The following is a 23827-nucleotide window of genomic DNA, read 5'->3' on the forward strand; positions in this document are numbered from 1 at the left end:
AGAATAGCATGTTGATGAACCGGCTCAAAGTTAGTTTAATGTATTTACCAATCAATCAATCTAAACCGAAATAACAAGGTTAACCAAGTATTTCCTACCACGTTTTATTTCGGAAATGACATTTTTTTCATACCATACTCCTTCAAGAAATGACAAGATCTAACCAAATATTTATTAACACACTTTATTTCAGAAATGATATTTCTTCATACCTTATTTCGGAAATGACATTTTTTTCATACCATACTCCCTCAAGAAATGACAAGATCTAACCAAATATTTACTACCACACTTTATTTCGGAAATGACATGTCTTCATACCATACTCTCTCGAGAAATAACAAGATCGACCTCGAGAAGTAAAGAAGATCGGCTTGTATTTCTTCAGCCTGTATTTCTTTCTACCACACTTTATTCTCAGAATAACAATGTCAATCGGATGTTATCTAAACTTGAATTTAGCTCATTTTCGATACGATTTAAAATCAAATATAATTTAAATTTAATAAATTTTAGACTCAAACGTGAAAAGACAAAGAAAAACTTGAACTTGATAACGAGACTCCACGAAAGTTTACCATTTAGTGCATCTTTTATTGAAAACAAAGAGGTGTAAAAAGACACAGAAATGTTAAAGTGTGTTTTGTGATCAACTTTAAAACTAACATCAATGTGATAAGAAAAATAATAGCAACTAATGTTGTTCATAAGTGTTTAAGCACAACAACATTACGGCAGGAAAGGGAAACAGAGCTACAATTACAGGAAAGTTTCACATATATAGTCTTAAACACTTTGAGCAAAGTCTGCAGTTGAATCGGCACCAGCATTGCTTGCATAAGGTTCTCTGTACCATTGATTAGGTTCGCGGGTAATAAAGCTGGCTTCTGCATTTGCGAAGACAACAGAACAGGAGAAACAATCAACAGCTAAACAAAATTTGTAAAAGGGGGAGCATTTTAAGAACATTAATATTTAGAATTTTCCATTTTTGATTCTTAAATGCCTACCAATTACTCTTTTTTTAATTTATTTGTTTTTATTTTATGGCTACTGAATTTATTGTCTGAGGGTTTCTTTATTGTATATGGCCATATGGATTATGGGTTATGCAACTAGCAAGATCTTCTATATGCTAAACTTGATGGATTTTCTTTTTGTTTATTTATTCAAGAGTTTAAAGACTGCCTTTAAGAGAATCATATTGACCCTCTGTAGAGAGATCTGAATATAGAGATATTTGCTCAAGGAACCTGGGTGTACACATCTGATGCTTGGCCATTGTACAAAATATGTTTCAGTGGTGCTGGTTGTCTAACTACTGAATTAAATTGAAGTCGGCCAGTTTTAAAGGAACTATTAATCGATTGTAGAATAGAAACAAGTAGCATACCTGACAAAAATACATCCTGATATTCTTCATCGTCATATACAAATTGTGGTGGATCTGGAGAGCCAACTCCTACTATGGTGCTTCCACTGCATAAGATAAATTGCAATGGCATATTTACTCCTTAAGGGAGGAAACAAATATCTTGCAATTATATATATATATATATATATATATATATATATATATATATATATATATATATATATATATATATATATATATATATATATATATATGTGACACTATTAAAATATTATGCCTAAAAAAAGTATAAAGACAGGAACACCAATTGCTGCTAGTGAGGTTGTAACAAGTTCTGCCCATCTGCGAGAAGCTCGGTGTAAGATTTGATAAAAGCTTATTAGCGTATAAATTAAGGCTACTGAGCAGCTTGAAAAATTGCAATGCTTATTAATAAGTTCATCAATTGCGCATACAGTTTTTATTAACCTATAACATATAACGTTAAAGCGTGTTTAATATGTGGACTTAATGTATATTTTTATCTTTTTTAATTTTTTTATTTAAAATTTTATCTGTTATATTAAATATCTGATAAATAAAATATATTACTTATAACGTTAGTCATATTGGTATAACTTTTCTGGTCCAAATGATTTCCACATGTTGGCTTACATTTTACAAATATGTTTGGTAAAATTTTAAGGGTTTTTTTTTTTTGTTGAGCTAGAAATTAGAATCTCATTCGACTGAATGTTCCGATTCCAAATTGATTTCAAATTTATTTATCGAGATAAATGCAGGCACAGAGATATTCAGTTAGCTTTGGATTATTTACAGCCCCAACTGCAAGTAGCAATGTTTACAACAAAGAGTCACAAATTATCCTGTATTGTTAACAAAGAGCATATTGAAATGAACATGTTGTGAATTTGGAGCTTCCTAATACCATTATATCTCTAATGACGTTTTTGATAGTTGAATACATCACTTCACCACATTATATATTAAAATTAAGACATACAGATTTATACTTCTTCACTTAGCACAACACTGGTATTAGATGTATTATTTTATAGAAGTAAGGATCAGTTTCTAAAACTTCACTTAGTGCATCTAATTTTGACTTGATAAATAATTTATGTTGCACAGATTAGTACCTCCCAGACATAAAAACAGCATCATATTGTCCGCGACCTGCGGCGACCACGCGCTGCTTCAATCTTTTTAAAGACGGGAGAACCTCAAAAGCAGGAATTTCTGAAATTATGACACAATAACATTTTAATGTAGAGTCACTAATGGATCAAAGCCAAAAAGACCGACAATGAAACCTGAAATAGAACTTCATGCTATTGAAAATTAATTACATAGCCAGAATAATTCCAAAAATATATGGAACATAGAACTTCATGCTATTGAATACAAATTATATAACAGCGGATTTTATTCAATTACTTTTTGGTGACACTTGTGACATTGTCAACCATATCCTGATCTCAACCTATAAGAATACCAAGTAACATTACTAAGTTCAGGATATCTTTGTCTCGTCTTTGTGTATTTGTGTTTCTTTAAGCGGTTATAAGATTAGCTGATATCTTTCAGTTGGTTTACCCGGATAAGATATATTGAATGCGCTGTCAAAATCCAAGTGACTTAGATTTACTATAATATGACAAAAAGACAGAGCTGTAGATATATGAACTTGAAATTGAATTATGAATACATAAGGTCATTCATAATAATTCTGCAAAAGGAAATGCAGCTAGTAGAGGTCATTCATAATAATTCTGCAAAAGTAAATGCAGCTAGTAGCCTTATATCCCTATCTGATTTGCAACCCAACTGACTTTAATAGCTGAATATTCACAATAATTTGAGCTAAATGCGTCATTAGATATTTCAAGAGAACTTTATACTGTATTCGTGACAAAACTGGCGTTATAATCTATATTTATATATTAGTTAAGACAAACGAAAATCAAAGTCAAATAGTGTAAGCTTCCATATTCTTACCTAAATCATTAACACAAACATCTTGAGAAATGCCGCTTGTTGATATCTTCTCCAACAAGGTCAGAGGATCAACAGAAACAGTTCGATCCAGTTGAAGACGCTGAAAATGAAATTCATCTTAGTAAAAACTATAAAGGCTTTGCAAGATGTTATAATTTTTTTTTAAGTGCTTAAAATTCAAGACATACAACCTTGTAGACTTCAGCCGTGGAGCATGCCTCTGGGGGCTTTATGAGAACCATTGGAATATCAGATGGTATAGGTGCTGGAAGATCTTGAACAACCTGATTGCAGAGAACAAAAGAACAAGTCTTCTTATAGTTTTTATTACATATAAAATGCCATCAAACAAAAACCTAGGCAATATGCATCTCACCAACTTACATAAATGTCACTACCTATGTATTTATCATTGTACAGGCAGTTCAAAATACAAAAACCAAGGCACATATGTACACAAACAAACTAGTTCATATACATTTCTTCATATATATATTTTTTTTAAAAAGTAAATGGTAGATATATTCTAGGTAGAGCAGCTCCATCACTGCTAGCTATCAGCCTCCAGTAGGTAGCCAGTCCATTCACTCCAACAGGCTTGACTCCTCATGTATAATCTCACATAAGCTGAAAATCCTGTCCATATTTGCCTAGCCCGTCTCCTCTAGCTACTTCATATTTTATATTATTTTTACTACCCACCACTTTTTCCAAAAACAAACACTCATTCAATATTAATCTGCTTCAGTAAGACCCTAGCTATGATTTGATTAAATTATATAATGCTTTTACCATTTAACAAAAAGTGTAACCAAAGAGAAACAGAGACTAATATCTTTATTGTCCATAGCAACATTAACCGGTTCTTATTAAAATTGCAGGTCAGGTCCAATCCGCTAGTTGACTTTCTAGCTATTAATCGGATCATTGGACATTAATCAGAAGGACTGATGGCATGACTAAGTTGATTTCGTATTAGTTTAGTATAATTATCTATATATTAGTTTACGAGGAAATTTTTTATATTTTGCCTCAAGTTGTATGATATACGTTGTGATATAAAATCATAACTTGGGCTGGAGTTCGACAACATCAAATTAGTAGATGACCATTGGACTAATTATTTAAAAAATTATAGTTTGCTACGATAGAAACTAGAAACGTACCTCACCTCTGCCTGTACAATAGGCTGCTCCATTTGAGAAAAAGAAGGGAATGTCAGAACCTATTTCACCAGACCATTCTTGAAGCTCCTTCTCAGTGGCAATACAACCACTAAACTGATTTGCTGCCCACAAAGCAGTTGCCGCGTTGCTACTTCCACCACCAAGTCCCGCCCCTGTAGGCACCTTTTTATCAAGATGAATCTACAGCAAGGATAAAGTAGAAGATAGTTAAAGATGCAAAACTCAATAATAAAGCAACCATATAATGTAAGTTGCTCGTAGCATTTACCCAAAAGAATTTGTCACTGCCAGTCTTCTTTCTGTAGAGATTAAGAGCTTTAATGATCTGCATAAGCAATTTTGCACAAGCATGATGGTCCATCATAAGATCACAAATAAACAAAACGAACATATATGAATTTATGGCTTACCAGATTAGAATCATCAAGAGGGACACCAGGAACGTTTGTCGATAGTCGATCTGTGGACTTTGATGGTGACAAAGAAAACTTAATTTTATCTCCTAGGCTTATCACCTAGAAGTATCGAAGGGATTATAGAGGATCAGGCATTTGATATATACAAGAACGTTAATAGGCAACAAGCTTTAAAGACAACTGCAAACAGACAATGTACTAATCACAGTAACATTCACTGCAATTTATCAGTGAACACTTACATGGAAGAGTGATGCCAAATCATGAAATCCGTCCTTCCTCTTGCTAGTTATTCTCAAAAAAACGTTTATCTGCAACAATTAGACTACTTAAAAGTGCCAAATTTGTTTGGATTGTTAATGGGAATGGAGGGAATATGAATGGCACACCGAGACTGTTTGGTGTACTATAAAAGCATGACTCCACAAAATTATTATGCTGGATATTGATGATGGAAGAAATCAAGATAATGAGGTTGAGAATCTCGTTGGGTATGTGGGGATACCTAGATAATAGAAATAAGTTCCACATTCCAACTAATCAAAATTTCAACCAAATGTAACAATTTGTGTTAGCATTAACATTTCAAGTAAATAGGTTAAAATACCGTGTCAAAATTCCCCTAAAGAATAATCCCAATTTCAATGACTTTCAAGCGGCATTTTCACAATGACCATTAAAAGGTAATCAACAAGAACATAAAAATCACTGCAAATATAAAATCCAAAATCTATATGTAATATAAGGGGACATCATAAAATTTGATCGAATAAATATTGTTAATAGCCATGGTCTGAAACAACAACAAACTCACAACTATGAGTAGGAGTAAGGTCTACCTACATCCCACACTCTCCCATCCTACTAGAACATACTAGAGTATATTTGGTTTGTCTAATATCCCAAGACTTTCAACGAAAACAATTTAGAACCAAGATTCATTATTCGTTTCGATATTCATAGCTGCAACCAAAACCAATTACATAATTGTATCTATCCCTTACCTTGCAAGGTGAAAAGAGAGTGAGTCTTGAAAGTCCAGCATTTGCATCCACTTCATCAGCTAACTTATTCAACCTCTCATCAGGATTGTACACTATCTAAACACCACCAAAAAACACAAAACATAAAACCATAAATCACATAATCAAAAGAAAACATACACTCAAGATATGTGTACACACATATACACACCTCTACTTGTTTCTTGCCAGCAGAAGCTTTGATTGTGACAAAATGGGCCGTTTTAAAATGGGTTTTCTTGGTAGAAAACGAAAAGGGTAGGTGGGTTTTGAGGCCCCCGTTTCTGAAACAATTGGGTTGTGTTTTGGAGGTGTAGAGCTGGCGACTACTGCATAGAAACTGGGTGGAAGCCATGGCTGTTGAAGCTTGTGTATGAATGTTGCCACTAGAATCTATGTCTGTTTGTGTGTTATATGTGAAGATGCTGAGTGAAAATTCTTCGGGGGAAGAATGTGTTGCACGTTTGTCGTATGTATGTTGTGAATTAATCGGTTTGTTAACTGCGGTTTCAACAAACGACTGATTAGATTACAGTGCTTGTCTGCTCCCTACAATGAAAAATAGTTGACCTTATTGGACTTTACTGGATAAATAAAAACGGCCTTTAGAAAATAAAAAATATTAAACCAATTAATAATCCATCAATTCTGAATTTTTATCAAATCAGAATGTTATAGATAAATCCGTAATATATTTCACAAGTTAAACTTTTGATAAATTGAAATTTTATAAAACTCTTGCAAATTACAATACACCATATCTTATGTATTAGATTTGACTATATCGAAAAGGGGAGATTTAGTGAATTTCTATATAATATCTTTTTTTTTGTGATTAATATAATTAGATGGTATATTTTTAGGAGTTATGATCATAATTAAAATAATAAATCAGTGTTATAATAAAATTTTGTTCATTTGCTCATGTATAATATTTGACGGAAATTAAAAATATGATCATCAAAGTTACTATCGTATAAGTTAATGACAACAAAATTATAAAAGATGACATTATCATGCACTATTTGACAGGATAATTCAAGTGACATTAAATTTGACGGTATAATGAATAGTGATAATTTTGGGTCCAAAACAACACAATTAGCAGGAGTCGTTAAGGAAGATAAAAATCTAATATGTTGATAGCACTTGACAATATTTTTATCACCGCATTATAATGTTACTGAACCAAAAAACATAGATTATTAATTCAAACCAAACTAAAATGCGATATTCCATAAATATGATCAAAGTTAAATTCATGTACCACCTTTAACTTTTATAAATTGGTAATAATGTGATAACTACTAAAAAACATAAAATAAAAGATTGACTTAGTAAGATACATTAAAATGATTAACATATATATATATATATACATACATATATATAAATTATCGGTCAATTGGTGTCCATAAGATTTAACAATAATATATTTTGTACAATGAAAAGAGTAAAATTTGTAATTATGTCTCCTGGACCAAAATTTGTAATTATGTCTCCTGGACCAGAGCATGTCGCTTAAATGCGGTTTACCTGATTCACGAAATTTGCAAATTATTGCGTGAAGTCGTGGGTTTACACTGCGCACACGAAAGATAGCAACCGTGGGTCCTGCGTCAAAAAAATAAAAACAAAATATATTAGCTATTAGCTAAAGATATAATTGACACCTTATCTCATACCATTAAAAAGTGAAGAGTATGTAAAAAATTGTATTATGCATTCAAAATTATGGGGTATGAGAAAAGTTGGTGGAATTTGGAGCAAATATAGGAGTAACCGTAAAGGACTTAGTATTATTTTAATTTTTATGCTAAACTATATTATTAGCTCCACATATCTTAACACAATTATCAAAAATGCTTTTGCATCACCTATAAACTAAACGTGTAAGTATCTCTCACGGGAACTTGCAACTGAAAATTATTTGTAAACTGATATAAATACGATTATTTCAGTAAAAGATGATCTTCATTGTTTTTTAATAAATAAACTGTTAATTGACAAATCTGTATAGCATAAATACTTATTGACTATCTCTCAAAAAATATATAATAACATATGTTAACAAAATAATCGTATTTTTTTTATATTTTTGACATCTGTCACGTTATTGATTAATGTATAATGCTAAAATATATTTAACATGTATTTATTTAAGGGATAGAAATGAACCAGATAAAATAATTATAATTAGGAATATATGATAATATATATTTTTTTAAATACAGTTACAAGCCTAATTGCTAATTAGTAATTACTAATAGCTATTTTGATACTTTTGTCTTGAAAATTATTTTTTTAATTATATCCGATATTATTTAATTTGGTTGGGCAGGCTAAAAAAGGGCAAAACACCTGAAATGATCATCGGAGTAAAGCTTTTCCGGTTATTTTGACTCCCTCCTCCTCCTCCTCTAAAAATCTCTCCGCCTTTTACAAATCTCGATTTCCTTATTATTTAACGCCACTATTATAAATTTTGTATGGAGCAGCTGAAATGCAATTTTCATTTTCGCCAACCTCAATTCACCCCTCCCCTCAAACGCAATTCCCTCGTCGTCGTAAACAGCTACAGGTATACATATTTCTTTCTTTATTTATGTCTTTTTATTATTATTATTTTCTTTTTTTTCCTTTCTAATTTACTTGTTCAATCACGTTTTGGTTGGTGAATCTAGAACCACGCTTGTACTATAAGACTCTGCGGTTTTGTATAACATTAGGCTTAGAAAATGATATCGATTGTATTAAATTATTTTCGAATTTGTTGAGAACAAAAGGATGCACGATTATGTATGAGGCGTGGGGGGAGCTAGTAGTGACGTTGTAACAATTTTCTCGAAAAATTAGGGGAAACTTATATGGCAGTAATGTCGAATTAGTAATAGGAGCCTTAGTGGCTTTGTGTTGGACTGTTTGGAGATGCTTTAGGGCACAGTTAAATGAAGTCTTATTGGTAGTATTGGATAGCAACTCAGTGCCCTATTTCGAGTTGGTAGTTTCAACTTCGATGAGTTATAATTTTTGGTATGTGATTTGTAATTTTGCCGAATGATATAATATGTGTTATACAGTTTACTTGTAGACATGACTGGGATAGGTCTGCTTGACTTTGGGTGGGAATTTTAATGGAGCTTATTGGGATTCTGTCATGATTTTGGGAGTAGTAGAGTACGTTAGAAAATTATTTTGATTAAAAATTTTGAATTGTTATTGGGTCAGTCATTTTGGGAAACTGTAGAATGTAGACTAAAGATTATCCTTTCATGTATCTCATATTCCCTTGGTTTAGACATAACTTGTCATTTAGTCATTTAGTAATAAAGGGAATTGAGATTTACCTTCATCTATCTCATATTCCCTTGGTTTAGACATGAACGCTTACAATATCCATTCTGATATGTTCACTAGCTTGGCAATCTTATGACACAAATCATCATCCTTTCATGTCATTGCTGCCTCATGTTTAGTTGCTACCCTAACCATACAAACTCTCCTTATTCCTGGGAATGTAATCTTACAATGGATTACTTACACGACAACAATTACAATGTATTACTTTCACAATAAGAATTACAATGAAAAAGCAAGAAAAAAAATGTGAATGCCTTCAAGTAGTGTCAAAATGTAAATTGAGAGGTGGCATTGCAGACCCTCCAGAGTAATTGTACATGAGGGACCATGGAATTGTTTCTTATAATTCCTACTCAAATGCCTGCAACAATATCTCCTTTCTGTAGTTGGCCAAACATTTTTAATTGCAAGATCAGTACCCTACAACGCTGCAAATAAAGCATAAGTAAATAGCTAAATAGAGCACTATAACATACTATAATGCAAAATGTAAACAATGAGAACAAGCATTATAATATATATAAATAAAGCATTGTAGTAAAGCATACCTTTTGCCTATTTTAAATTATAGTCCAGTCTTTTCTGGTAGACCCCTTTACTAGATTGTAGAGATTCCACAAAAAAAGGATCAATTCTCATTGTCTTCACTAGATTGTAAAGGGAATATAATTTTTTCACTATTTTGATATATAATTATTTTCTCATCTGCCAATCTTTTCTTTTATATGAAATTGTTATAGGGAAGACTTTCCAGTTTCTTATTGTAGATGGAAAACTCTTGAAGTTCAGTGTGGTAATGACCAAAGTATCCGCCAATTGGCTGTTTCCAAAGGTGATAATTCAAAGCTTCCTGAACTCATTTTTAATAGACTACAGCTTAGCGATCAGGAATACTGTGGATTACTTAGGCGAAACTTTGGTAACTTTGTTGCACGTGAAGCTGTACTAGATGAAGAATACTGGGTTCGTTTTTCTTCACTGTATAATTTGGTGCATTGTGTATCTTATTATTTATTTTTCTAAAACTGCTGTAGTGAAACTACTTCTCTTTATCATTCTTTCGTGTGGCAGGTAGCAGCATGGCTGCGAGCAGAAGCTCATTGGGAGTCTTTGTCATATATGCGGTTAGTATTGTAACTATTGCTGCGTCCTAGCTGGATATGTCGTGCTATGTTTCCTGGGATCTTTATTATGCCCCAGACCCCAGTACGAACTTGCTAATGCACTCGCTAGTTTTTGCTAAATCTGATGTTGAGCAATTTTCTTCTTCCAGGCACGTCGATAGCTATAAAAGGAAATATGCTGAACAGGTATAGATATGATTAAACCTCAACTTTCATGGTAGGGCGGGGCCTCGAGGTTAATATTTATGGTGATGTAAAAGTGTAAAGATATATCTATTGATGACTTTATGAGTTATCACGTTATATATACCTGTGCATTTAATTGACATGCAAGCTATTTAGGAAGAAAACAAGGTTATACTGGCATATAGTATGCTATTTACCAATACGGCTGATTTTTATTTGGACTTCTTTTTTCACAAATTCAATTTGTTTCAGCATCTATAAGCATAGAGTTCTCTGAAGTAATCAAACTATAGTTGGCAGATCAACCAGTTTACGCACTCTGTCTTTTGCAAGGTTCCTTGAAGCAGAATAAAAAGAGATATTGCACCTATGTGTATAGAAGATGTTAATAATATGAACTTGAGAGATATATTCGAAAAATATGAAATAGTACTGGAGTTGATGATCACAGTGTGCTTGAAATGTGTTACCCACTTGTTGTGAGAGTAGGAATAATAAATCACACAAGTATTTTGCTCTCTTGTACGAGTCGATACAATCAAGGAAATGGTTTATTGCCATAAAGTTGTAAAAAGTTGCGAAGCTATTAGCATATCATATTTTTCTAGACTTGATTTTATAAAGAGTAACATCATGTTCTTAGTTTAGTAATTTGCACAGTTGATTCTCAGTCTTATGTTCTGTATAATGAGACTATTCATTGTTACTTGTATAGAAAATTAGGTTATGGAGAGTGACTGTAGAGTTGCTGTAAGTTGTCTAAGTATACACAAGATTGCTATACAAGGTTTTCTGAAGAACTTATATTATTTGAACTGAGATGTGACAATCTTTTGGATTTATTTTTCTATTCCTTATGCTTGGCAGGAGTTTTATGCTCTGAAGCGACGATGCTGCAGACAGGAAGGAAAATCCTTGAAGTGCTGCTGTTTTGTTGCTGTATGTTTCATGCCTCCCTCTCTTATATATGTCCTGGCCTCCCCCCCCCCCCCCCCTCTCCCTGCCCTCCCCTCGCTTCCCCTCCCCCTCCTTCCCCCCCTCCCTCTCCCGCTCCCCCCCCCCCCCCTCCTCTCTCTAATTTTGTTCAGCTATCATAGTGTGGAACTCTCTCTCTCTCTGATTTTGTTCAGCTATCATAGAGTGGAACTGTGGTTTAGAAGCTTATTATGACTGTGTGCACGTGTAACTGGTAATATGAGAGCTTACAAGTATTGTAACTTGCCTTATAGTTCATAGTTAAGTGCCAAAATCAGTGTTAGTGATATCACTGAATGCAAAGGCTGTGCTATTATAGGGTTGCTGTTGGTAAATACAAACTCGCATTCTCCCAGATGATAAACTTCAAATTAATATTTTCTGGATGTACATTACTCGTGGTTATATCTTCGAACGAGGATAGACTTTTTGTACTAATAAAATATTTAAGTTGCATTTATAGAATTGATACAACTGAGCAAATTTGTCCAGAGGGCAAGTTATTATAACATTTTAAACCTTTTATCCTTTTGTAAGGGGAATAAGTTTCAGCATAGTAATTCCGGCATCTAGAACATCTTCGAGCATGAGTGCTCTTGGATGTTGAGTGTAGGTTGCTTGATTGTTGTCAATCAAAGAAAGGACAGAATATATAGGAGCTCATATATATTTTGACGTGACTTGTAAGTTTGGACTGTATTGTGAGTAAGTAGCAATTTACTGAACACTATTGAACTAGGAAGACATACTAAAAGGCTATAATGCCTCAACCAGAAACAAGTGCAGGATTATGGGCATGCTTTCCTTTGTTTATTGTTTTTTCTTTGAGGTTTTGTCAAGGTCCCTAGATTTAGTCTCCATACTAGGTCCACATTCAAAAGTAAATAAACAACGTTTGGCTGAAACCAGAAAACCTCAACTCATTTACTGTTGTACTGTCTTAAACTATATTTGCTGCTCCAGAAACATGCTGATTTTGTATGATTATACCTGTCTGATATGTTGAAATACCAGTTTTGCAGCCTGATGGATCTTTTAGCTTATATCCTCCATGAATCTTTTGTATTCCTGTCTCCTCATCATACTCACAACTTAGCACTTTCTAAACATCTTTACATAAAAATCTGCTAGTCCTAATCTCTGACATGTTTGTTTCCTTTCCATATGGCATTTTAGGTTAAAAAGGAAGACAAGAATGTCAGAAGAACTGTTTTAAACAGTGTTGTAGGAACTATGGACCTAAGCATTCGTCAGTTTGTTCAAGGGGAAACGTATCCAGGGGTATGCTCTTACTCTTCGTTTCAGTACTCTGTTTGCAATGTATGTGGATGCTTGAAGTGACCTACTTCCTTATAGTTATGTTATTATATAACTATTGAACTACAATACTGCACGACACTATAGTATTATAGTAGCCTATGAAGGTGTCATGGGTATGCTAGAACTGGATTATATTTCTTGAACTAAATAAGAGCGAGTGGTGTGGCTCCAAATACATTATTGTACACATTGTGCTTAATGGTTTTTGTTTCCTTCAAGTTTGCAGGAGGTGAATAGACTATCTGCTGTCCTGGCATCTCAAGAGCCTTTTGATGCACATAAGTATGCTTACATCGCAAATGTTTGTGTTTCAAAGTATGCTCGCCGTCAGAAAATTGCTTCAAACATGGTCTATTTGGCCACTGATATGGCCACCTCAGAATGTATGATTTAAACTCTATTTTTATGTTAGTAATAATAAATGCTACCTTTTCTTTTCCCTGCCAGTTTGTAATCCTCATGCCTCAACATTTTGAATGTGACAGGTATGAAGCAATTATTCGTTCATGTAAATGTAGATAACAAGCCTGCTCAGGAACTTTACAAAAAAACGGGTTTTAAGGTTGGCACCTGAACTATGCAGACATGACCATATATCTATATGCTCGCACTCGCACAAAGACACACTATTAAGTCAGTAGCAAGCATCATTTTATTATTCTTTCTCTATTGTAATTTGTTCCTGAAAGTCCTTGGCTACACTTTCCGTAAGGCTTTGATATCCCTATTGATTTGTTATGTTGATCTTCATGTTTGAATGGTCGTAGTTTCTCCTTCCATTAGTTGTTCTATACTTGTCAAATTTGACTTTGTTCACATTTTTCTGTGGTGGGTTGTAGTAGTAGCAGCTTACATGCTTAGAGGATGATTATACAAAGTCAAACGCATTCCACAAGTTAGCATAGTAAAGATACTACAGAAGTCTCAAGCTCTCTATATATTGTGTACCAGTTGCTGCAGTTTACAATATACTCCATGAATAAAATAAAATCAGAATCATTTCCATCAACTCTCTCTACGCTTTCCTCTTCTAGAAATCCATTTTAGAAAATATACTGGCTCTCTGTTAATATTAGCAAAGTTCTTGCCTTTTGTAACATGGAAGCCTTGAAGGTTAAGCAAATAGACCTTGTTGCTTACTGGTTTAATTCTGATTTGACCTCTATTTGCTATCCTCCACACTTTATTCTCTCTGTATCTAGAAGTATGCCATCCTGATCATTAAATAAAAATAATTTCACAACTTCTTTTCCTTGGAAGTGCCGGAAGGGCACTTGCAAATTTTTAGTTGTGGATCTTTAATGCCATTTTTATGTGATCTCTCTACGCAGATTGTTTCAGCCGCCTCAACTCCTCTGTCAAAAGACCAAAGGCTACTCATGTGTATGGAATTGTAAGTTGAAAGAGTGCAAACTGCAGTTTTACTTTACACGAGTGATCATTTTTTAAATTATGTTTATTTGACATAGTTTTGAGCCAAGCTCATTGGTTCTGTTGTTGTTTAGCTTTAATGTGATGAAGCTGCACCTGTATAAAAGTGTGCGGTTAATGTATGTAAATATGTCATCGAAAATTTCCTCTTTGATATAGAATTAGCTCAAGCCTTTAACTGATGCACTGATTTGATGACGCTTGTACGTATAGGAAACCTGTGTATACAAATATATCTAATATGATAAAGCATGAGTTTGTGCCTTTTACTGCTTCACTGATTTGATGGAAGTTGTATAGATATGTGTCATAATGGTTTCCTTCTGTAGTATTTGATATTACTATATCTTGTGGTGATGGTATTATAAAGAAGGAAAACACATCAACTCATATCAGTCTATTATGCTGACTTATGTATTCACCTGCTGAATTTTTTAATGGTAATTTTAATTTGTATGCTTAACATTTCCCAGACTATTAGTATAAGGAAGTGATGATGGCCTCTAAATGTGAATAGATTTTCAGCCTAAGATTTGGGGAGTGACACAATTGATATAAGTTATTACTTTTCCTTGATAAAGTTTGTAGGTTATTTTGGGTTCATATCACAGAATGTTCTTTTTTTCATAAAGTTCAATCCAATAATTGTTACCAGAAGTTTGCAACACTAAAATGGGCAATTTAATATATGCACTCCAATTCTTTCTTCAAGGACACGGTGAATTTGTGACAGTACTTTGTAGTAATTCCTTTTTTCTTTTTCTTTTTTTCCTATTTGATGTTTTGATTTTGGCTCGAGATGACCGAATAGCAAAAATTATTATTTTTGATTTATTTATATTTTTATTTTAAAAAAGAATATTTTAAAAATAATATTTTTAACTATCTAATCAAAACACTTAAAATGTGTGCCAAAAGTCAAAGAATTGGAGAAGAAAACAGATTTAGTATTCTGATTCTGGATAATTTTGCATTTCTTTTTATATTTTCTTGAAATCGAGGATTGATTATTAATATATTGAATTGGTAACAATAACATTATGAAAAAAAATGCACTTGTCAGGAATCAAAAACTGATCTTTAAAAAGAACACCACCAAATCCAACAGTTTGCAAATGCGCGATTTCATATCACCCTGTTACCAAGCCAAACCAACGTATTGCAATTAAAGATCAACACAAGACATAAAAGAAAGAAAGAATATACTGCATGATTGCTCGGGGCTCAGAAGTTCAAGAAATCATAAAAGAGCTGCCAAATGTTTACAAAGATCAAAGTACGGGAGAAGTACAAGAAATATTACATCCACAGTCAAGTTACAATACCGGAATGTTGTTCATAACAACCCTTTCAGAAATGGGGAACTTTCTGTGAGCCATGTAATAAAAGGTGTGCTAAGGATTTGACAGAAATCTCAGTTCAATTATAAGAAAGCAGAAGATAATAAGCATCTCCTTTTTATGAGTACCATCGCCCTTGACCTAAAAAAAAGGTGCATCGCGAATAACTCAGGCAACATCCTCAGCAAGAAGTGCTCCGATAGCATCTCTTAAGATGAAATAATCCTTGCCATAATCAGCACTAAGGCCAAACCAATTTGAGTCGAGAAGAAAATCTGGCCTGGAAATGTTCAAGTGACGGGAATTTCCATCCGTTTCATTACCGTTTGTCATTGAAACCCAGTCGGGCTTTTCTTGCTTAACTTTAAAATATACCAAAAAGATAAAAATAAGAGCAAAATACTCGCACGCTAATAATTCAACCAAGCACGCATGAAAAGCTTAGTAGCAAGTAAACTTTACTCACCTGGCAGAGTCTTCATCAACTGAGGTTCATCCAATGAGTTTCCACTGACAGGAGTACATTCGCGGTATACCGAGGCAGTAGAATGACCAAGAGGAGAGTTTGGGTCGCCACAAGAATCCCAGTCTGCATCATGGAGCTGTGATGCATCATGGAGCTGTGATGAACTGTCAGCACCATTTGCAGGGGCATCGGTGTTTGGAGTCTGCCCACATGAATTATTCTTTGTGTTTTTCAGAGCTCGTGATTCATACAGTATAGATTCCAATAGGCCATTATTCTGCGGGGAGTGATGACCTGACTCTGCATGCTCACTTGGAGGAGTTTGGATTAGAGTATCAACAGACTCAAGGGAAGGCAGTGGGGAGGGTGAGGCCCAGCTTCCCATTTGAGAATGTGAATATTGGAGTGAAGGGAGCTCTAGCTTCATTGCCCAAGAGATGGGTAAAGAAGAAGAGTTGCCATTTATAAGGGCATGGCTGCCCGAAGGTAAATACGAGGATGATGATATATCATGATCATATGAAGTCCTGAAGGACTTGCTGGCAGTTTGAAAATCATCATTATACTGTTCGAGTGCAGGATGAACAGCACCAAAACCAGGAAGTGACAATTCTGATTCTCGAAGACGCTTAGCTGGATGCATTTTTGAGTACAGAATGCTATTACTGCAGGAAGGACTGAGACCCGCTGAAAGAAAGTTACCTGCAGGAATATTAACAAAAGATGGATAGAGCTCTTGGTTTACTCCCAAACCTTTGAACTCGACAGATGGAATCTCCAAGTTATTGGTTGGTAAGAATTCAGGATTGGGTGTTTCACCACTTGAGAATCTACCCATGTTTAGACTTGGGGAATTCTCATCGAAGGACTGCGAACAGATGTCAGGGGGGTAAATCGGCAAGCCAGCCCGTTGTCGTCTTTTAATTCTTGTGTTCCAGAAATTTTTTATCTCATTGTCAGTACGTCCAGGTAACTGCAAACATATTAACTCTGAGAAATAAACGAGCACAAGATTTGGAGCAAGATAAAACAAAAAGAAGCACAACTAAAGTTTTAATAAATTAATACATTCAGGAGAAATCATGACTTTGATGCTGTCCAATATGCAGAAGGCATATCAGCTCACTAAATTATGTGAATTCATCTTTATGACTGCATTAACATTGTGTAATTACGATCCAGAAATTACACAAATCTGAAGCCATTGTAAATAAAAAAAAATTTGATACCAAGTACCATAACCTAACACTAAAACACTGGATTACAGGCTTTAGGCACTGCAAAACAGAAACCCAGAAGCTTCAATGCCACAATTATGTCACATGATATTTAAATCTTGTGTGTGTGTGTGTGTGTGTGTGTGTGTTAACTACGAAGAAATCATATCCATTTCTTACTGTTATCAATATATCATGATTAAAGCAGTTCAATGGTATAGTAGGAGTGATTCAATGGTAGGAGTTTAATGTTTGAGTTAATTTCTTCATGCAGATGATTGCAGTTTAAAGCAGGAGTAACTGACAAAAACCAACCGACCAAAAGATCTACCGTTCGACCTGATTCAATGGTATAGTATGCATAGAGGGGCTAAAGTGTGAAAACTACAGAATAATTGGGCTTTCACAAAATCAAAACTAACATCATCTTACTACATCAATCGCCATGACCTACAGAGTCACAGTTCTCCAACCACAGTCCTGACTGTCAGTTTGTCAGAAAAGCCTCACAAGAATTACGCCCAACATATATCCATATTTTCAACCTAGGAATTAGCTCCAAAGTATTACATCAAGACATACTCACAAAACTCAACTTTTGCCTCAATTCCAGCTTGAAAAATATTCTAGGAAGACTTAAACTTTCTAAGCTTACTTGGGAAAACTAGGAGAGAAGAGATGAGAAGAACAGGTTTTCCCACAGAATCATTATACAGGAGTATTCTTAAGATCTCTTTGCATCCACCCTCCACAAAGACTCCTAAGGTTCATCAGCTGACATCTGTAACAAGTCCGGCACATAGTAAACAGTGCTTCGACTTTTCTCTTCAATTTTGTACTCAATTCCGATCTACAATTATTGTGGTAGATGCTAGATTGCTCAAAAAATTTGAAACCGTTTTGTTATCTTTTATCTACGAATTTAATTTGTACTTTCTCTTTTTGTAAAAGGTTTTCGAAATAGTTCTACCCATAATATATACTCTAAATCTTAAGTATTCACTTCATGCAATTGTAAGTAGCTATATCAATGTCCGTGCACAACATCACTTTGCATTGCATTCTACCAGTTAATTTCTTTCGGTCCATACAAGTCTCTGGCCCATCAAAATTTCATATAAAAGTTAAAAATAGCACAAACCTTTTAACTTGGACAACAGACAACTAACATAATTCATTTGTGAGCTACAGAATTAAGCACCAAATGATCTTAAAAAAAAAAACGGTGACACATTCTCAAAGCCTCATCATCATATCTTCTTAACTGTTATTATGCTATATAAGAATGAGATGCACAAGCCACAAGGTGAGAAGTAAAAACAGCAAGACCTAACCACCTTAACTAAGCAAAATAAGTTTTTAAAAAACAACGGAAGTTGTACTTTTGTGCAACATACTTTGTTTATAATAACAAAAGCATTAAACTGAGGGTGACATAGTAATACATTGTGCAGCTCAATACATTGTGTATAATAATAATTTGTGTGCCATAATGGCCAACACTAACAAGATCTTCCATTTTGATATGTGATAATAAGGAGTGAAGTGGCCACAGACAAAAATGTTTTAAGTCTACATTTGCAGTTTATGCATCAAACTGGAAAATGAAAACATACCATGCAAACAAGTACTGAGTTCTAGAACTAATATACGACATAAATTTAATTGCATACCTCTGCAGCCATTCGAGCCCACTTGTTTCCCATCTTAGCATGAAGTTCTATGATGCGCCGCTCTTCATCAGGCGTAAACGAACCTTTCTTAAGATCCGGTCTAAGGTGATTTGCCCAGCGAAGACGACAGCTTTTTCCACAGCGAAAGAGTCCTGAGTGCTTTTGGACAGCGTTCCAGTTTCCCTCTCCATGCTTCTCTACATAATCAACCAAAATGGCATCTTCTGCAGATGTCCAGGGGCCTTTCTTTAAAAGCCCACCACCAGTCATGTTCCCTTCACTGGTTGCTTCCTCAGTTGATGGTGAATCCATGTAATCATTGGCCTCCATCTTGTCTTCGCTTTCATTAGTCCTATTACTCATATTCTACAAGCGCACAAAAAAAACAAATTAAAACTGAATATCATCATCATCATAAAGATAAAAATCCCTGATTTTCAAATGTCAAGACTTTTGCTTTGACACTTATAACAAAGAAATGCTTCAAAAACTTTTCAAACAGTGGGATAAATCTGGATCAAGTGTTGGCAATATAACATGCATCATACATTCACCAAAAAGAATTCCCTTCGACATTTAACTAACAAATGAAACTTTTTAGCAATACAAAAACTTCAATCTTTATTTTAGCCACAATTCGGTTGGAGACAACCAAGATGCAGAATAACAAAACAATTTACTTTTCGGAACATGGTTAAAGAGGTAAAGAGACAAAAGTATGCTAAAAAAATCCGTTGGCCAAATCAATGCTCACCATAACTAAACTTGAACCTTTAAATTCATAAAGAATAAATCATGCAAAGAAAATCTATTAACAGATAAACCGCTGTAATCATAGCCTATACTTAAATGATACTCACTGTATCCACCTAAACGTAATACAGCATTTCGGGGGAAAAAAAATAAAATAACTGATACACCGTAAACAAGACAAAATCAAAAATTCATACAAAATCAGAAAACGGCGAATAAACAATATCAGCTAAATTTAAGTTGCGTAAAGACACCTGACACATCAAACACCTACATTTCAATACGCAAACACATTGAAAACATCAGAATTCACAAAATTCACATCACATACATAAAATCACTCATACACAACAACTTCACCTACATTTCGATACGCAAACATTTCGTAAACTTCACAATTCACAATCATCACATCATAAACACATTAAATTGCCAAACAATTATACATACATATACTCAGAAACCTCAGCTGCTCCTTCAGATCTACTAATCTACAAGACTCTCATGCGTAATTGAGCTCAATAACACTAATTTCCGATTAAAAAATAAAAATCAATTGATTATATATAGATACAGATGTAGATATAGAGAGAGAAATGTGAAGATGAAACCCTAGCCGTAATCAGTGATGAGAGAGAGACTAATCATAGAGTTCGAGATGTGAGCTGTATAGATACAAGTTTCGTGTATGTATATATATAACTGCGAGGAGATAATATTTTACACTGAAAAAAAAAAGAATTTAATTTAATGATAATATTTGAAATGAGGGGATGAAGTTTGAACGGAGAAAGCAAAGGTGAAGATGGCGAATGGAGAGTGAAATGAGGGAGGAGAGAGAGGGTATACACGACTTCTTCCTCTGCGCTTTCTCTCTCTTAACGAGACTTCCATTCTTATATATCGGAATAAACCTATATTTTCCATATATTATCCTTAAAAATATATAAAATTCACCGAAATCGTCGGATTGCTCAAATAATAACAAAAAAATTCCGTCATACACTATGATCACAACACTTTATGACGATCGAAAATTCGTATAATTTATCACAACTCCAAAATTGATTTGTAGTTACATGTGATATTAAGATTTTGAAAATTATTGATATCAAGATTTTAAAAGAAAACAAAATTGCACTATTCATTACCGATTATAATGAAGCACAGTTAAAATAATTATAATTAAATTTGATGTGGACACGAATAGATGATTTAAAGTACACACAAATATGATTATGTATATACACATAATTTATCCACTCGATATATAAAATATATGAAATGATCAATAAATACGAATCGTATACCTTGGCTGAATAGAAGCAATGAAGTGCATACGATTGTTGTTGCAAAAGGCGATACATTTTGTAAACATACAATTTTCCGATATGAAGTATTGTTGAAATGTTGATGATAAATGAATTATTATTAGTGCGAATATATGTACAAGCAAAATATTATTTATTAATTTTGTCAGTTAGTTATAAAAGTCAGACTGAATAAATGGCTACATGATCTTTAATATTGTGTTCAGATTTCATCGGTTACGAAAATTTGATACTAAATCACCACTCCCATCATTTTGAATTATAGGCTGTTTGACTTTTTGACATGCAATTCTGGGTTCTTTGACCACATAATTAAAATCATTAATTTTAAAATTTTCTTTTTTAAAAAATAAAATATCAATCATATCTTTTTACTAAAAACTATTCAGAAATGATAATTTTAACAATGTGGTCAAAAATACTTAGAAATACGTGTCAAAAAATCATACGACTTATAATTCAAAATAGATGGATTTTGAAACTAGAGTGCTTAATATTTATACAAAAAAATGTAACATCACTAAATTTAAAAAGTTACTAGTAAATTCTAGAAGCCACTTCTCAACGAATAATCATCATGTATACAACATATGTTATAGCTAATGTTTTTTTTTTTTTTTTTTGACTAATATGGCTTATAGCCTTACAGAGTGAGTATCTGTTCGAAGATATTCTCGGGGTGAGCCAGAGTCGAACCCATGACCTGGGACGACAGAGGATAAACCCTTAACCACTGGGCTATCCGATCGTGCTCAGCTAATGTTATTTAGTATTAAAAGGACTCGTCAAAAAATATTATAAGGTTAAGTATGTTTCATGTAACTAGTAGTTATGCCATCACAACAATAGTTACTATCTAAGTCCAAATATTAAAAATTTGTAGTGGTTCGTTATTAAATACAGAAATATGTAGTCACGGTACTTTAAACAACACATAAGTTATGTCATAATGTACCATATATATTGAAGATTGATGGTATAGTTATAAGAAATGGAAGCATGGACTCTGTGATAGTGTAATAATGAATTAACATCAAATCTGGTGCAAATTTGAGTTCACAAATATGCGGAGTCGATGATAACAAGTTTGACATAAGTTGTGACTCTGTAAATTACAAAATTTGAGTAGTTCGTCAAAAACTTAACAGCATACTCAACCAAAGCCTTAACACCAAATTGTGTGGGGAAGGACTGTATTGTCACTGAATTAGAATTTGTGAAGAAAATCATATAATTCACAGTATACTTGATTGATTTTTTTAAGAGTAAGTTCAAAAAATAGTAGTCATGTGTGAATTGAACATTCACATATACTTGTAAAGACTATAACAATGATTGAGAGAATACAAGACAAAAGTTCAATGATTGAGAGAATACAAGACAAAAGTTCAGCATCTTGAGCAGAATGAAAGATCAAAAACACATAGATATGTCACGCTAAAAAATAATATATATTTAAGTTGCTTTCAAATTAGTAATCATTTGGTTTGGTTATGTTTTAGAATGAATTGTACGTGGTAACATGTGAGTGAGTTTGTTGTCATTTGAATATATAAATAACATCTCAAATCACTTGCAAACTAAACTTTTATGTCACACTTGTATTTTCTCCAAATCAAAATTTGAAGTTGGAATTCATTCCAGATTGTTATAATAACACATAATTAATAAAATATTGACTTAGTATCACTCTTTTTATGGTAATTATTATATAGATTCATGCAATATTTTTGTAAATATTATATAAATCTATAAAGTGGCAGACACAGAATCATAATTTAGTTGAACACAGGTTTTGTTTTGTTGTTAAAAACACCAAATATACACCAACTAGGCTACACAAACAATTACACAAATATGTATACTACTGATTTTTTTTACTAATAGACCCCCCGGATAGAAAATCAAAAACTTGGTTTAGATGTTATAACACAAAAAATAAGTATGAGTTCACGGTAAGAAAAAACAATGCTATTTAGTGAAGTTGTATGATAATTAAAACTAAAATTTTTATCATATCACATCATTCTATAGAGAATATAATCGTGTTACATCGTTAAAATATTTAGAATTATACTTGTACAACAATCCTGATAAATTTAAAATTGAATGACTACATAGTACCAGTTTTTCGCATAAACAACTATTATTGAGAGATTAAACTAAGATCATCAAATTAAATTAGTGATAGCTAGGTAATTATGTTTACACCGAACGAATAAGGAAATGACATGCAACTAGTAAATAATATTTTAAAATTTAAGAACAACTTGAATAATGTCTGGAAGCCTTCACCAGCCGGATTTAAATTCATATTGGTATTGCTATTACGAATTTTCTATGGTGTGCCCATGGGCACACAATAGTCACTAACTCTCATGAAAATACTAGCTTTTGATTGGTGGATGAGTAATAAATGTTAATGTGCATTTACACCAATTCCACCAATCAAAATAAGCCTTTTTCATGAAAGTACGTGATTATTGTGTGCCCTTGGGCACACATTAGAATGACCGTTGATATTATTAATTTAATAGTTTGGAGACATTGATCAATATTTATTTACATCGATATGTAAAAAAATTTCTAAAAATATATAGTTGTCTTTTTAAAAGTACGATAAGTTAAATTAGATTTTGCTAAAACTGAATTG

General features: G+C 33.3%; 3 protein-coding genes across 4 annotated transcripts; 1 reads left to right on the top strand and 2 right to left on the bottom strand.

The window, feature by feature from the left end:
• Positions 1-673: 673 nt before the first annotated feature.
• LOC108206067 (4-diphosphocytidyl-2-C-methyl-D-erythritol kinase, chloroplastic/chromoplastic) lies at positions 674-6540 on the bottom strand. The gene is made up of 11 exons (XM_017376241.2): positions 6171-6540; positions 5981-6076; positions 5219-5287; positions 4971-5075; positions 4829-4885; positions 4540-4740; positions 3565-3657; positions 3374-3473; positions 2515-2614; positions 1394-1479; positions 674-887 (listed from the first exon to the last, which is right to left on the bottom strand). Exons 1-11 carry the CDS (start codon positions 6351-6353, stop codon positions 787-789), a joined length of 1191 nt encoding a protein of 396 aa, XP_017231730.2. The 5' UTR covers positions 6354-6540; the 3' UTR covers positions 674-786.
• Positions 6541-8339: 1799 nt separating this feature from the next.
• Positions 8340-14671, top strand: LOC108206523 (GCN5-related N-acetyltransferase 6, chloroplastic). The gene is made up of 9 exons (XM_017376852.2): positions 8340-8579; positions 10099-10321; positions 10430-10482; positions 10632-10668; positions 11536-11607; positions 12820-12924; positions 13190-13346; positions 13449-13525; positions 14295-14671. Exons 1-9 carry the CDS (start codon positions 8488-8490, stop codon positions 14358-14360), a joined length of 882 nt encoding a protein of 293 aa, XP_017232341.1. The 5' UTR covers positions 8340-8487; the 3' UTR covers positions 14361-14671.
• Positions 14672-15621: 950 nt separating this feature from the next.
• LOC108210186 (transcription factor GAMYB) lies at positions 15622-20714 on the bottom strand. 2 transcript variants are annotated; one of them, XM_017381468.2, is made up of 4 exons: positions 20294-20714; positions 19091-19456; positions 16201-17173; positions 15622-16096 (listed from the first exon to the last, which is right to left on the bottom strand). In XM_017381468.2, exons 2-4 carry the CDS (start codon positions 19451-19453, stop codon positions 15903-15905), a joined length of 1530 nt encoding a protein of 509 aa, XP_017236957.1. In that variant the 5' UTR covers positions 19454-19456; positions 20294-20714; the 3' UTR covers positions 15622-15902. The 2 variants fall into 2 exon arrangements, with proteins under 2 accessions (XP_017236957.1, XP_063943573.1); XM_064087503.1 differs by lacking the exon at positions 20294-20714 and having other exon boundaries at positions 19091-19599.
• Between the last annotated feature and the right edge of the window lie 3113 nt (positions 20715-23827).

Source organism: Daucus carota, chromosome 2 (genome assembly GCF_001625215.2).
Source record: "Daucus carota subsp. sativus chromosome 2, DH1 v3.0, whole genome shotgun sequence".
In the NCBI taxonomy this organism is placed as follows: Eukaryota; Viridiplantae; Streptophyta; class Magnoliopsida; order Apiales; family Apiaceae; genus Daucus; species Daucus carota.

Excerpts from the sequence above, each read along its gene's own strand:
- LOC108210186 (XM_017381468.2), bottom strand. The coding sequence starts at position 19,453 with ATGAGTAATAGGACTAATGAAAGCGAAGACAAGATGGAGGCCAATGAT. Across the intron at positions 17,174-19,090 it reads GGGCTCGAATGGCTGCAGAG|TTACCTGGACGTACTGACAA; the intron begins GTATGCAATTAA and ends ATATGTTTGCAG. Across the intron at positions 16,097-16,200 it reads GTTGATGAAGACTCTGCCAG|TTAAGCAAGAAAAGCCCGAC; the intron begins GTGAGTAAAGTT and ends TATATTTTAAAG.
- LOC108206067 (XM_017376241.2), bottom strand. The coding sequence starts at position 6,353 with ATGGCTTCCACCCAGTTTCTATGCAGTAGTCGCCAGCTCTACACCTCC. Across the intron at positions 5,076-5,218 it reads ATTTGGCATCACTCTTCCAT|GTGATAAGCCTAGGAGATAA; the intron begins GTAAGTGTTCAC and ends CGATACTTCTAG. Across the intron at positions 3,474-3,564 it reads CCACGGCTGAAGTCTACAAG|CGTCTTCAACTGGATCGAAC; the intron begins GTTGTATGTCTT and ends TTTCATTTTCAG.
- LOC108206523 (XM_017376852.2), top strand. The coding sequence starts at position 8,488 with ATGGAGCAGCTGAAATGCAATTTTCATTTTCGCCAACCTCAATTCACC. Across the intron at positions 8,580-10,098 it reads GTCGTCGTAAACAGCTACAG|GGAAGACTTTCCAGTTTCTT; the intron begins GTATACATATTT and ends AAATTGTTATAG. Across the intron at positions 12,925-13,189 it reads AAGGGGAAACGTATCCAGGG|GAGGTGAATAGACTATCTGC; the intron begins GTATGCTCTTAC and ends TCAAGTTTGCAG.